At 55.8% G+C, this 13796-nt stretch overlaps 1 protein-coding gene across 1 annotated transcript in view; it reads left to right on the plus strand.

Annotated features, from left to right (window-relative positions):
* Nucleotides 1-2785: 2785 nt before the first annotated feature.
* LOC102946331 (butyrophilin subfamily 3 member A1) overlaps nucleotides 2786-13796 on the plus strand; it is a 30580-nt gene continuing 19569 nt past the window's right edge. Inside the window, exons 1-3 of the mRNA XM_007062263.4 lie at nucleotides 2786-3078; nucleotides 12486-12616; nucleotides 13304-13645. Coding sequence (XP_007062325.2) covers nucleotides 12535-12616; nucleotides 13304-13645 — 424 coding nt within the window. The 5' untranslated portion in view covers nucleotides 2786-3078; nucleotides 12486-12534. The remainder of the gene's footprint in view (nucleotides 3079-12485; nucleotides 12617-13303; nucleotides 13646-13796) is intronic.

A 13796-nucleotide genomic window follows, 5' to 3' on the forward strand; every position in this document is an offset into this window, starting at 1 on the left:
GTTACCAAGATCAGGGCCCCGTTCTGCTGGGCACTGCACAGACACACAGTGACTGAGATCAGGGCCCCATTGTGCCGGTTGCTGCCCAGGCACACAGTGATCAAGATCAGGGCCCCATCGTGCCAGGTGCTGCACAGATACACAGTGGCTGAGATCGGAGTCCCATCGCCCTGGGCGATGCACAGACACACAGTGACCGAGAGCAGGGCTCCATCACGCCAGGCGCTGCACAGACACACGGTGACCGAGAGCAGGGCTCCATCACGCCAGGCGCTGCACAGACACACGGTGACCGAGAGCAGGGCTCCGTCACGCCGGGCGCTGCACAGACACACGGTGACCGAGAGCAGGGCTCCATCACGCCAGGCGCTGCACAGACACACAGTGACCGAGAGCAGGGCTCCGTCGCGCCGGGCGCTGCACAGACACACGGTGACCGAGAGCAGGGCTCCGTCGCGCCGGGCGCTGCACAGACACACGGTGACCGAGAGCAGGGCTCCGTCACGCCGGGCGCTGCACAGACACACGGTGACCGAGAGCAGGGCTCCATCACGCCGGGCGCTGCACAGACACACGGTGACCGAGAGCAGGGCTCCGTCGCGCTGGGCGCTGCACAGACACACGGTGACCGAGAGCAGGGCTCCATCACGCCGGGCGCTGCACAGACACACGGTGACCGAGAGCAGGGCTCCGTCGCGCCAGGCGCTGCACAGACACACGGTGACCGAGAGCAGGGCCCCATCGTGCTGGGCACTGCAGAGACACACGGTGACCGAGAGCAGGGCTCCGTCGCGCCGGGCGCTGCACAGACACACGGTGACCGAGAGCAGGGCTCCGTCACGCCGGGCGCTGCACAGACACACGGTGACCGAGAGCAGGGCTCCGTCGCGCCGGGCGCTGCACAGACACACGGTGACCGAGAGCAGGGCTCCGTCGCGCCGGGCGCTGCACAGACACACGGTGACCGAGAGCAGGGCTCCGTCGCGCCGGGCGCTGCACAGACACACGGTGACCGAGAGCAGGGCTCCGTCGCGCCGGGCGCTGCACAGACACACGGTGACCGAGAGCAGGGCTCCATCACGCCGGGCGCTGCACAGACACACGGTGACCGAGAGCAGGGCTCCGTCGCGCTGGGCGCTGCACAGACACACGGTGACCGAGAGCAGGGCTCCATCACGCCGGGCGCTGCACAGACACACGGTGACCGAGAGCAGGGCTCCGTCGCGCCAGGCGCTGCACAGACACACGGTGACCGAGAGCAGGGCCCCATCGTGCTGGGCACTGCAGAGACACACGGTGACCGAGAGCAGGGCTCCGTCGCGCCGGGCGCTGCACAGACACACGGTGACCGAGAGCAGGGCTCCGTCGCGCCGGGCGCTGCACAGACACACGGTGACCGAGAGCAGGGCTCCGTCGCGCCGGGCGCTGCACAGACACACGGTGACCGAGAGCAGGGCTCCGTCGCGCCGGGCGCTGCACAGACACACGGTGACCGAGAGCAGGGCTCCGTCACGCCGGGCGCTGCACAGACACACGGTGACCGAGAGCAGGGCTCCATCACGCCGGGCGCTGCACAGACACACAGTGACCGAGAGCAGGGCTCCGTCGCGCCGGGCGCTGCACAGACACACGGTGACCGAGAGCAGGGCTCCGTCGCGCCGGGCGCTGCACAGACACACGGTGACCGAGAGCAGGGCTCCGTCGCGCCGGGCGCTGCACAGACACACGGTGACCGAGAGCAGGGCTCCGTCGCGCCGGGCGCTGCACAGACACACGGTGACCGAGAGCAGGGCTCCGTCGCGCCGGGCGCTGCACAGACACACGGTGACCGAGAGCAGGGCTCCGTCGCGCCGGGCGCTGCACAGACACACGGTGACCGAGAGCAGGGCTCCGTCGCGCCGGGCGCTGCACAGACACACGGTGACCGAGAGCAGGGCCCCGTCGTGCTGGGCACTGCAGAGACACACGGTGACCGAGAGCAGGGCCCCATCGTGCTGGGCACTGCAGAGACACACGGTGACCGAGAGCAGGGCTCCGTCACGCCGGGCGATGCACAGACACATGGTGACCAAGAGCAGGGCCCCATCGTGCTGGGCACTGCAGAGACTCAGTGAGAGGCAATCCCTCCCCCAAATCTCAACAGAGAAGAGTTTTATCTCCATTTACAGACGAAGAATAGAGGGAAAGAGCAATGAAGTGTTAGATTTTTAAAGTTATTTAGGTGCCTAATTTTTCAGAGAAGCAGCCTGTGGGATTGTGCAAGGCACCGACTGTCCTCACTCCTGTTCAGTATAATTTAGGCCCTTGAGCACTTTTGATTTTCCCCAGCTGGGGATCCAGCCTCACTGACTCCAGTGGAGGGACACTGGGGATTACACTGCCGCTGTGGTGTAGCAGAGCCTTCTCCTTGCCCAAGGCTGTTGCTCTGCCCTGGCTGGCCCTGGCTGTGGTCGGCAGACTGGCTGGTTTGGCTGGGCCAGGCCCCTCTGTGACGAGTGGGGGGGTCTCTGCCCTCCCCTGCAGGCCTCGTCTGGGCTCTGAGCTCCCCATGTGTTGTCCTCTGCCAGCCTGGCCCCAGTTCCAGGAGGGGCGGGGGGTATGTGTGTGAAATCCCTCCCAGCTGTTTGGGGGACTTTGGGCCCGTGTGTGCACAGCGGTGGGGTCAGCAAAACAGGAAGTGGCCTCCTGCTCTGGGCTAGTCCCCCGTGGGGTGGCTTGGGAACAGTTGCCCTCCCGCACTCCCCATTAATTTTCAAGTGCTGACAAGCCCCAAGCCGGGAGCTCGGCCTGCCCTGTTCAGCTGACAGGAAATGATGCTCGGCTCCCTTGGCCGTGGGGTGGAGGGGAACTTTCTTGCCAAGCCGGTGCACGCTGGCTGCGTGGGGTTGCTCCTGAGGAGCCTTTTCCTGCAGCTGGGCAGGCTGGGACAGCAGAGAGCCGAGAACGGGACAGGGCGGCTGCAGAGAGGACTCACCCCCCAGTGCTTCCATCCTGGCCGGGACGTGGTGGTGAGGGGCTGGGCCTGCCCCCCTCCCTGCCACTCAGGGAACAGCTTCACTGCAGGATCCAGGGCTGCAGGTACGCAGGGGATTCCTGGATCAGTGCAGATCCTGCTTGTCTGTCTGTCCGTGCAGCCCGTCCATGCTTGGCTGTTTCTTTGTCGTGAGGCTGAAATTGGCTGCTTTCCCCTAGTTTCTCATTCGTGGTACTGGTTCCTGATTCCGAGCGTCGTTGCTGTTTTTCATTCCGCACTGGCAGATCAGACTTTCTGAGCCTTCCCCACCACTGTGAGGCTGAATGCGAGGACGGTTTGTGTCCATCGTTCAGCATGTATTGAACCATTCCAGTGGGTTTGCCCGGCTGGACACGACAAACTGTGTTTCTGGAAGCCCCAGGTGATGTACCCCATGGCCATCAGGCTGTCCAGAGGCAGCTGGCACGTGCCACTCACTGATCCAAAGCTTCTTTTCCTGCACAATGTGCTGCCACAGGTTATGCCCCTGCCCACTTCCATTCTGTTTAGGTGCTTGAATAAGTAACTGGGAATAAGGAAACTAACTTCAGCCTCATCTCTCTCTCTGTCCATCCCCAACCATACCCATCTGTCTGTCTCTCTGTTCCCATCCATCTGTGTATCCATCCTCATATACACCCTATCTAATCTATCTATCTATCTATCTATCTATCCCCCTTTCATTCTCTAGCCACCATCAGTCATCTAGTCACCTAGGGCATGTTAATTTCCACATGTGTGTGCATTTGGGGCAGGGGTGGCTGCGGCTCCCACATGTCCCCCCCCATCTGTGTGCGGACCAGGACACTCGGACAGGGGCCAATGTGTTTGCCAATATCCGTGCCAGTCCTTCCTCGCTAGCCCAAGGCATAGGTGGATTCCCAGAGCGGACCAGATCTTGCTCCATCCAGCCCCATGGCTGGCCTCGCCTGCAATATAAGGGCCCCGCAGTGCTGGGTGAGCTGCCCCCAAGAGGGTGTAGTGGGATGACACCCCCGCCCACCCACATACTGCAGTTTCCTGGTGCCAGCTGTTTGGGCAGCACCCGTGGGCGACTGAGGCCATGGTGGGAATGGGGCGCTGCATCGCAAGCAGGAAAGAAAGGGTTAACCCCCAGCGGATGCCTCGACCAGGATTCGTCCCATCTGAGTCTGGTGGGTGCCATGTGCCTCAGCCCCACGCCCACTGGCTGTGTCTGTGCCCTGCAAGCCACTGGCCATCCCCACCAATGCACACTCACACTGCCTATGCTAGGGTTAAAGCCAGCCATGCCCAGCAGATTTGTGGTGTCCAGGGCAACTTGGAAATGCCGGCACCGACCCAATCCAAGGGAGCTATGAGAGGCAGGGAATTTCAAAGGTGACAGGGAGAGTTAGGAACATATGATGCCTGATGCCCTGAGGCTCCTTTGAAACACCCACTCCTCAGTCCCACCACACCTGCTGCCCATCCAGCGACACCCATCACCGCTTCAGCAGACTGGGGGTTTTACCCCAGGCCTTCAGAGTAGAAGCCCCTTGCACTGGAGCTGAAGGTGTAGCTCCACCAGGTGGTGGCAATAGCAGGCTATTATCCCATTCTATGGAGCAGCCCCCAGAGAGACACAATGCCCTGCGTTAGTGTGGATCCCACCATTCAAAACATGTGGGAAGAACAACCATCTTGGGCCAGTAACATCATACAATACGTCTTGGCCCTATGGGAGAAGCTTGACACCCTGGGCTCATTTGCCAGGGAGAACCTTCTACACACCCAGAGCACCCAGGACTCAGCCTATAATTAAGGGTATGATTTTGTCACAGAGATCACGGGCTTCTGTGACTTTAATGGACCTCCGTGACTTCTTTGGCTTCAGCCCCCTGCCTGGCCCTGCTGCAGGTGTAGTAGTGGGGTTGGAGTAGTGGCCGGTGGTCAGCCACCAGGGCTGGGGCAGAGGCCGGGGCAGAGGCTGGGGCTGAAGCAGTGGCCAGCAGTCTGTCACTGGGGCTGGAGCAGCGGCTAGAGCTAGGACTAGAGCAGTAGCTGGGGATGAGTATAGGGCTGGAGGAGCCGAAGGAACTAGGCCGGAGCAGCAGCTGGGGCTAGGTCAGCCCCCCAGGGCTCGGTGGGTCCAGGCTGGAGCAGTCCCCATGTTTATCCATGATAAAACCTTAACCTTACCTATCATTAAAGGGTTGGCCTCCAGGAGTTCCAACCCAGCAATCATGTTCTCTTGTTATTACCCAGCTCCAAATCAAAACTCCCAGCCCGCTGGCAAGGGCCCCATGAGGTGGTGTGCTGAGTGAAGCAGGTGAGTTATGAAATCTGACAACCAGACAAGTGACAGGCACACGTGAATCTTTTAAAACCATGGAAAGTCCAAGAAAGTCTACTAATTGCCCCCTACGCACCTGAACCCCAATTAGGCCTTCAGGTTGTCGAAGACTCGGAGCCAGGGATGGTCAAGACTGGAAACACCCTCACCCCAAACCAGAGAACCCAGGCTCGACAGGTGATCACCACCTTCTCTTCCATGTTTTCTACCTACCCTGGATGGACCCATTTAATATCCCATAACCGTCAGACGGAACCAGGGCTTAAAGTCAGAGAAAACCCTCGACAATTGTCCCCGAAGTTGAGAGAAACCATGAAGTGAGAACTCCAATCAGTGCTAGAACTGGGAGTAATCAAAGAATCATGCAGCAACTGGAAAGGCTCTGTAATGTTGCTCCTCAAGCCTGGTGGGACCACCTGGCCATGTATCAATTTCCAGAAGCTCAATGCAGTCTCAAAATTTGATGCATACCTGATGCCTTATGCTGATGAACTTCTGGACCAGCAAGGGGAAGCAGAGTACATCACTACTCTGGATCTGACAAAGGGGTAATGGCAGATCCCCCTCACAGAATCCAGGGAAAAGACAGCTTTTTCCATCCCCTTTCAGTTCCGGACAATGCACTTTGGGTTGCATGGGGCTCCAGAAACATTCCAGCGGCTAGCGGACCGGATCCTCCAATCCCATAGCCAATATGCTGCCACGTACCTAGACGATGTTGCAGGTATCTACAGTCAAAACTGGCAGGACCACCTAAAGCATGTGACGGCCATGTTACAATCCCTCCAGGAGGCTGGCCTGACAGCAAATCCTGCTGAATGTCACTTGGGCAAGGATGAAACAACCTGCCTCAGGTACACTTTAGGAAAAGGTACGGTGCGACCCTTGGTCAATAAGGTTCAGGCCCTCCAGATGTGCCATGCCCCTTCCTTGAGGAAACAGGTACACCAGTTTTTAGGACTAGCTTGGTTTCTACTGCTGATTTATTCTGGTTTTCTCAACCATTGTGGCCCCTCTCACTTATCTGCTCTAGAACAGCAGCCCAAACATGATCCAGTGGACCAAAGCTTGTGAGGAGGCTTTTCAAGCCCTGAAGAACCCGTCTTGTACAGCCCCGATTTCACCAAGGAGTTCCTGCTATGGACTGATGCATCGGATGTGGGTCTAGGAGCCGTTTTGTCCCAGGTGGTGTGAAGTGGCGACCCTCTTGCCAAATTCCAAGTTTCCTGGAATAGTAGGGGGTTAGGGAAGCAGCACAGTCTCTTAAGGACTGTACACTGAATGCCACTATATCCAGCGCTATGGCCTTGCCCAACGGTGTTAAGCCGGCCATTATCTACATCAGACCCCATCGGGTTAAATAATTCTCGGGGTTTTCATTGGGCTCCTGGGTTGTGGCTACAGCTGGTGCTATAAAATTGCCCCTGTCTATTTGCTCTCCAGAAAGTCCCATTAGAGTCAATATGCTATTATTCTCATCGACTCTAATCCTATCTAGGACCCGCCAAATCTCTGAAGCCACACAGACGCCCATCAAGCGGCGGACTTCAATGGCATTCAGCTCTTCCCTTATAGCAAGCAAAAACGCATTAGAACACCATCCAGAGAAATTGTCCTTTTTTAGGGGTCCCAAACTAACAGCCATGCTTTTAAGTCAGGCTGATACAGGGACAGTGGAAACAGTTGTACTTCCCCCTCCCTCTGCGGGTGTTGTGACTGTAGTTCGTCGTATGGCTGCGATAGGGTTTTGTTCAATAGGTTTCAATCCCTGGGGCTCATCCCATATATCTCCATTCCAAGCTTTACTACGGTCCCATTCTCCCTCCCATTCGGGGACCTCACTATCTTGGGCTTGGCCCCATTCTCCTTCCGTCACAGCCGCTACTTGGCGGGTGGCAAACCCCAATTTTGTTTTAAGATGCTTAATAATAGATTCACAGTGGTTGTGATGGGCAGGAGCTCTACCTTGTTCTAACGTTAATTTCTTTTTCACTCCCTATAAAACCTGATTCTCTCTTTGTATTTTATCTTTTCCCTCTATTTGTTAAGATAATCCCCTCTCTTTTATTTTAACTTCTCTTAGAGTATCTTTGGGAATGTCTAACTGGCTTTGAACTCCAGCGGCCAGTATTTTCCATTTATCAGTTTCTCCTTCAGATACATCAATTTTCTCATGCAGTGCAGCGTTCTCCTCCTGGCAGCTAGCCAAGCGAAGGAATGCCTCATTGCATGCTTCTCACAATAGCCAGATTGCAGCCGAGTCTCTTTTTATCGGGGTCGATGGCCTGTAGACCAACAGATATTTTGCCAATCTATCTTCCAAAACAGCTATAGTATGGACATCGGCTAATGCTTGTTCAGTCCATGAGCTCTGCCCAAACTTTTGCAAAATTGTCTTAAAAGAAGTCATTTCCTGTATGAATGGTAGTTTTTTCTGCGCTTCTTGAGCTTTGTCCTTAGGGGACTCCTTTCGCCTAAACATATTTCTTTATAAATCTCTTTTACCTCTATAACACTTCTGTGCCCATGCTCGTGCTGGGACTTACACAATACAAAAGTCTATACCCACTAAAAACTCTGCCTGACAGAGCAGGAGGGGGAAATGCTAAGCCCCCTACCTTTTGGGCTCGATCCTGCTACGGCTGAGGGTATATTCACCTATGCAATTTTTCCCTGACATATGGGTAGGAGCAAGGACTCTAATCCTCCCCCTTATGGTCCAGCACCTCTACAACCAGGGGTGTATATACCTGGACAGTTTGTATATATCTTATCTGTATAGTTATCCCCGACAGATGGGTCGGAGTGAGGATTCTAATCCTCCCCCTATTGCCCAGCACTTCTATGACCGGGGGTGTGCACACCTGAATGATTGATCACTTTATATGTATGGTATACCTTTTAGCAATATTTGGCAGTATTTTCAACAATCACAGTGCATGTCTTCCCCCTTTTGAAATTCTCCACCAAAAATGTTATGCTGATAAGAAGCACATGGGATCTTTTTTTGGGGAAAAGGCAATACGCCGCCTTTATTGAAGATACAATAATTAGCATATGCATTCAGTCACACCACACACACACACACACACACACACAGTCCCACCAGTCGATGTTATAGTTACCAGTCCAGAGTCCGGATCAACCTAGTGGCCAGCTAGGTTGATCAGAAGTGGGGAGGAGCCGGGTTCCGTTGGTCACGACATGGTGCTCAGGGGAAGTCTTGGCAGGAGGAACCCAAAGTTTCATGGCAAGGCACCCTGTTTATATAGTGATTTTCCTTCACTGGGGCCAATGAGTTTTGCACCATCATGCTGTAATCAATTGTTGTTTGATGAGTGCTTGTTTTCTTAAATTGTCCTTCACATTCTTTACATCATGTTCCTCAGGGAGTTATCCCATGCTGGTTTTGATCACAGCTATCTTGTCCCCATTGATAGGTGCCTGTCTCATCTTTAGAGTTGTCAATCTGCCCTCCAATGCTTCAGTAGGGGCGTGTTGCAGCCTCCTGGCACCCTTGCATCTGTCTCCGGCTCCTCCCTAGACCATCTGGTTCAGCGATGGCCTTCACACTTATCTCTTAACCCACACATTCCTCATTCACACACACAAAATTAATTTACACAGAACATTTTGAACAGGAACATCAAATTGCAGTGCAAAAAAAAAAAAAAAAAAAAGGAACGATCATGACATTCCTTTCCTTATTTTAAAATGCTAAACCGACAACAAATTGGTGACCCTCAAAGGATCTGTCACTGCCTTGAAATCAGTCCAGACACAGATTCTGGCTGATGGTCCATTACAGCATTTCTTTCTGCTATTCAAAAAGGGTGGCTGGCAGAATATGATCAAATCATACACCAATACATTTAATACATACTATATTATTATTCTTTATCCTTCATTCTAAATTATATAAAATACAAACATAAAATCCTACTACTACATCAGCAGCTGCTGCTCTCCTGCCCTCTCCTTACACAGCCCAGGGGGTGCATGGGGCAGAGGAGCAGCAGTCCAGTGGGAGAGCGAGCAGCAATGCCAGCTGCTTTGTGCATCCAGGTAGGACAGTTTCCCCATGTGGGTGCAGGAGGTGGATGCAGGGGTTAGGGCCTCGGGAGGGGAGTGCAGGGAGTAAGAGTGAAGGGGGCGCAGCGAAGGGGTTAGGGGCACAAGCTAGAGGTGCAGGGTTTGGGGTGAAGGGGGCACAGTGCAGGGGTTAGGGGCACAGGAGGGAGGTGCAGGGGGTAGGAGTGAAGGGGGTGCAGGGATTAGGGGCACAGGAGGGGAGTGCAGGGGTCGGGGTGAGGGGGAATGCACAGTGCAGGAGTTAGGGGCTCAGGAGGGAAGTGCAGGGATTAGTGGTGAAGGTGGCACAGTACAGGGGTTGGGGAAGGGAGGGTGGGGAGCCTGGGGAGCCCATGGGGGACCAGGGGCAATGGGGGGACACCATGCCCATGGGGGCCAGGGACACCAAATTGCAAGTTTGCCCAGGGTGCCATTTTCCCTGAGGCCGGCCCTGTCTCCAGCTGTTGGTATTGGCATCTGTCGGCTTTAAAGAAAACACCGCTGCTTAGCATGCGTTTGTAAGGGGAAGGCTGTGCTTGTACAAATGGAAATAACGTGGTGTTCGTCCGAGCCCAGACGGTTTAATTTTCACTTGCTAAAAGAGAAGATAATTTCCACTGCATCCTCCTTGCTTAGGGGACTGAGCGACTGTGGAGTCCAGGGTCCTGTTTCGGGGCTTGCCTTGAGAATTCGATGGCTTAGAAACATCAGGGAGGCATCCCCTTAGCGCAGCCAGCCGGCAGCCGTAACACCTGCTGCTGGCAGGCAAAGTGCAGGCTGTTAAATGTCTCTGAGCTGGCATGCCATTTCGCTTCATGCCCTGCCACTTTTCCAACACAAGCAGGGAGGAAAAAAGTCTGTTGATTTGGAGGAAATATTCCCAGACTGTCAGTGGACAGCAAACAGGCAGGGCGGGTGAGATAATATATTTTATTGGACCAACTTCTGTTGGTGAAAGAGACGAGCAACCCTTGTATCTGTTATCTCTCTCCCCAGCAGAGGTTAGTCCAATAAAAGAAATTAACTCACCCACCCTGCCTCTCTGACACCCTGGGGCCGACACAGCTCCAGCAGCACGGCAAACAGCAGGTAGCAGGGGAGTTAATAGAAATAACTTAAAAAAACTAAACAAACGACCCAAACGCCCGACCACGAAGGGGAAAATCATCTCAGCGTCGAGACGTGGAGAAACAGCCCCAGCAAACTTTTTTCTTGGCTCTCTTCCAAAATTTCAGCATTTCTACACTGCTGGAGGGTGCTTGGGGAGCTGCCATTCCCAGCTGAAATCACGGGCGCTGTGACACTGCTGGAGGGTGCTTGGGGAACTGGCATTCCCCGCTGAAATCACGGGCGCTGTGACACTGCTGGAGGGGGCTTGGGGAGCTGGCATTCCCAGCTGAAATCACGGGCACTGTGACACTGCTGGAGGGGGCTTGGGGAGCTGGCATTCCCCGCTGAAATCACGGGCACTGTGACATTGCTGGAGGGGGCTTGGGGAGCTGGCATTCCCAGCTGAAATCACGGGCGCTGTGACACTGCTGGAGGGGGCTTGGGGAGCTGCCATTCCCAGCTGAAATCACGGGCACTGTGACACTGCTGGAGGGGGTCTGGGGAGCTGGCATTCCCAGCTGAAATCACGGGCACTGTGACACTGCTGGAGGGGGTCTGGGGAGCTGGCATTCCCAGCTGAAATCACGGGCGCTGTGACATTGCTGGAGGGGGCTTGGGGAGCTGGCATTCCCAGCTGAAATCACTGGCGCTGTGACACTGCTGGAGTTGGCTCGGGGAGCTGCCATTCACAGCTGAAATCACGGGCGCTGTGACACTGCTGGAGGGGGCGTGGGGAGCTGGCATTCCCAGCTGAAATCACGGGCGCTGTGACATTGCTGGAGGGGGCTTGGGGAGCTGGCATTCCCAGCTGAAATCACGGGCGCTGTGACACTGCTGGAGGGGGCTTGGGGAGCTGGCATTCCCAGCTGAAATCACGGGCACTGTGACACTGCTGGAGGGGGCGTGGGGAGCTGGCATTCCCAGCTGAAATCACGGGCACTGTGACACTGCTGGAGGGGGTCTGGGGAGCTGGCATTCCCAGCTGAAATCACGGGCGCTGTGACATTGCTTGAGGGGGCTTGGGGAGCTGGCATTCCCAGCTGAAATCACTGGCGCTGTGACACTGCTGGAGTTGGCTCGGGGAGCTGCCATTCCCAGCTGAAATCACGGGCGCTGTGACACTGCTGGAGGGGGCGTGGGAAGCTGGCATTCCCAGCTGAAATCACGGGCGCTGTGACATTGCTGGAGGGGACTTGGGGAGCTGGCATTCCCAGCTGAAATCACGGGCGCTGTGACACTGCTGGAGGGGGCTTGGGGAGCTGGCATTCCCAGCTGAAATCACTGGCGCTGTGACACTGCTGGAGTTGGCTTGGGGAGCTGCCATTCCCCGCTGAAATCACATGTCAACAAAAGGGAACCAAGAGTCCTGCATTTGCTCCAGTAAAAGCTGCTGATCTCTGATCTGCTAAGAGAGTTCTTCCAACAGGCGTGTGTCTTTGCCAAACATTGATGTGTTGCCTTGTTCTTAATGGGGTGGTGTCGAGAGAAGGATTGGAGCAGATTTGATTTCAGAAAAGCATGTTTTTGCAGGAGGAAAAAATAATATTTTGAAGAAAATGTTTTGGTTAAAAAAGTCTCAGATGGAATTTCCCTGTTGGTAGAAAATTATAAACAGCTGCCCACCTTGGCATGAGCTGTCCACTTTGGATAGTGGGTTTACTGACAATATTACATGTTGGTGGTTAAAAACAATGCTTTCAATGAGATTATTTTCAATTTTTTATGCAATCTGGGGGGCTTCACCCACCCGAACACCCAAGTATAGGGGCTCTGCCCCGTCCACCCCACTGGGGGCTCTGCCCCTCACCCATGGGCCCCACCAGAAGACTTACAAACCCAGCATCTGCACCTCCTGGGTCTTTCCCCACAAGGGCTCAGTCCACAGGTGCCCCTACTCCACCCATGGTTGAAGGGAGGGAGTCGTTGGGTGAGCAGCTATTTCCCTTCTTATCCCTTGTCTCCTTGGCTTCTCCATAGTTCATCAGCTCCTGTCCAGCCCTGAGGCCAGGGAGAGCCACCCTGCCAGATGCTGGGAGCCTGTCGCCCACACTGCAGTGCTGCCCTGCTCTCAGCTGCCCTGCTCCTGCACGTTCAGGCTGCAGCGACCGGTAAGGAGGCTCTGTCCTTAACGGTGCTGGGTGGTCACAGGGCCCCAGCTGGCTCTCACGTATGGCGGGGACAGTCTGGGGTGACTACCCTGGTAATGCACTGGGCTCGGGGGTCAGAGCGCAGGATCTAGCGCTCACTCATACGCACAGTAACGCATGACACACTCCTTCGTCCATCCATCCCCCACATCCATCTGTCCATTCCCATATACACCCCTCCATCCGTCCCATCCTTTCTTCCATCCAGCCCCCCACATCCTTCCTTCCATCCCAATACACACCCCTCCACCCATTCATTACATCCAGGCATCCCCATACATACTCCCCTCCATGCATCCATCATCTATCCCCACACCCCTCCATCCTTCTCCATATACACTCCTCCTCCATACATCTGTCCTTTCCCCAATCCATCAATGTACACCTCTTCCATCCATCTCCCCCATTCATCCATCCATCCCCATACACACCCTTCCCTCCATTCATTCATCCCTATAAACATGCCTCCACCCTTCCCTCCACCTCCCTCGCTCACAGCTCTCCCTGAGTCCCTATCTCTGGGATCTGCTGGGGTCTCCGGGCTGGATGGTGGGGCTGGGGACTGGGCTGTGTGAGAGGTGAAGCCACTTCCCCGCCGCTCCCCTCTGACCCCAGGCTTGTAAGTTGTCTCTCTGGCCCTTTCCCCAGTGAGGTTCCAGGTGCTTGTTTCCACCACCCCCCTCTCCGCCCCACTGGGGGGCACGGTGCTGCTTACCTGCCACCTCTCCCCAGCACTCAGTGCCCAGGCTATGCAGGTGGAATGGAGCCAGCCCCAGCTAGGCCAGGATGTCCACGTGTACCTGCCGGACAGGAGCGAGGTGCAGGGTGAGAGGTACCGGGGCAGGACGGAGCTCCTGCGGGACGGGATCCAGAGTGGCAGCCTGGCCCTGCGGATCCGGAACCTCACCCTGCGGGACGAAGGGCCCTACCTCTGTGACTTCCAGTCCAACAGCACCGTTGGCAACGCCACACTGGAGCTCCGTGTGACGAGTGAGTGATCCTGGGGTGGGGAGAGGCCAGATTCAGCCTACACGGCTCTGGGGAGGGGGGGATGGCCCAGGGGACACCATCCCATGCAGCCTGCTGCAGGCACAGGCCAGAAAACCTCCCCCAATGACTCCTCCGTCCAGCCCAGCTCTCC

Source organism: Chelonia mydas, chromosome 14 (genome assembly GCF_015237465.2).
Source record: "Chelonia mydas isolate rCheMyd1 chromosome 14, rCheMyd1.pri.v2, whole genome shotgun sequence".
Classification (NCBI taxonomy): Eukaryota; Metazoa; Chordata; order Testudines; family Cheloniidae; genus Chelonia; species Chelonia mydas.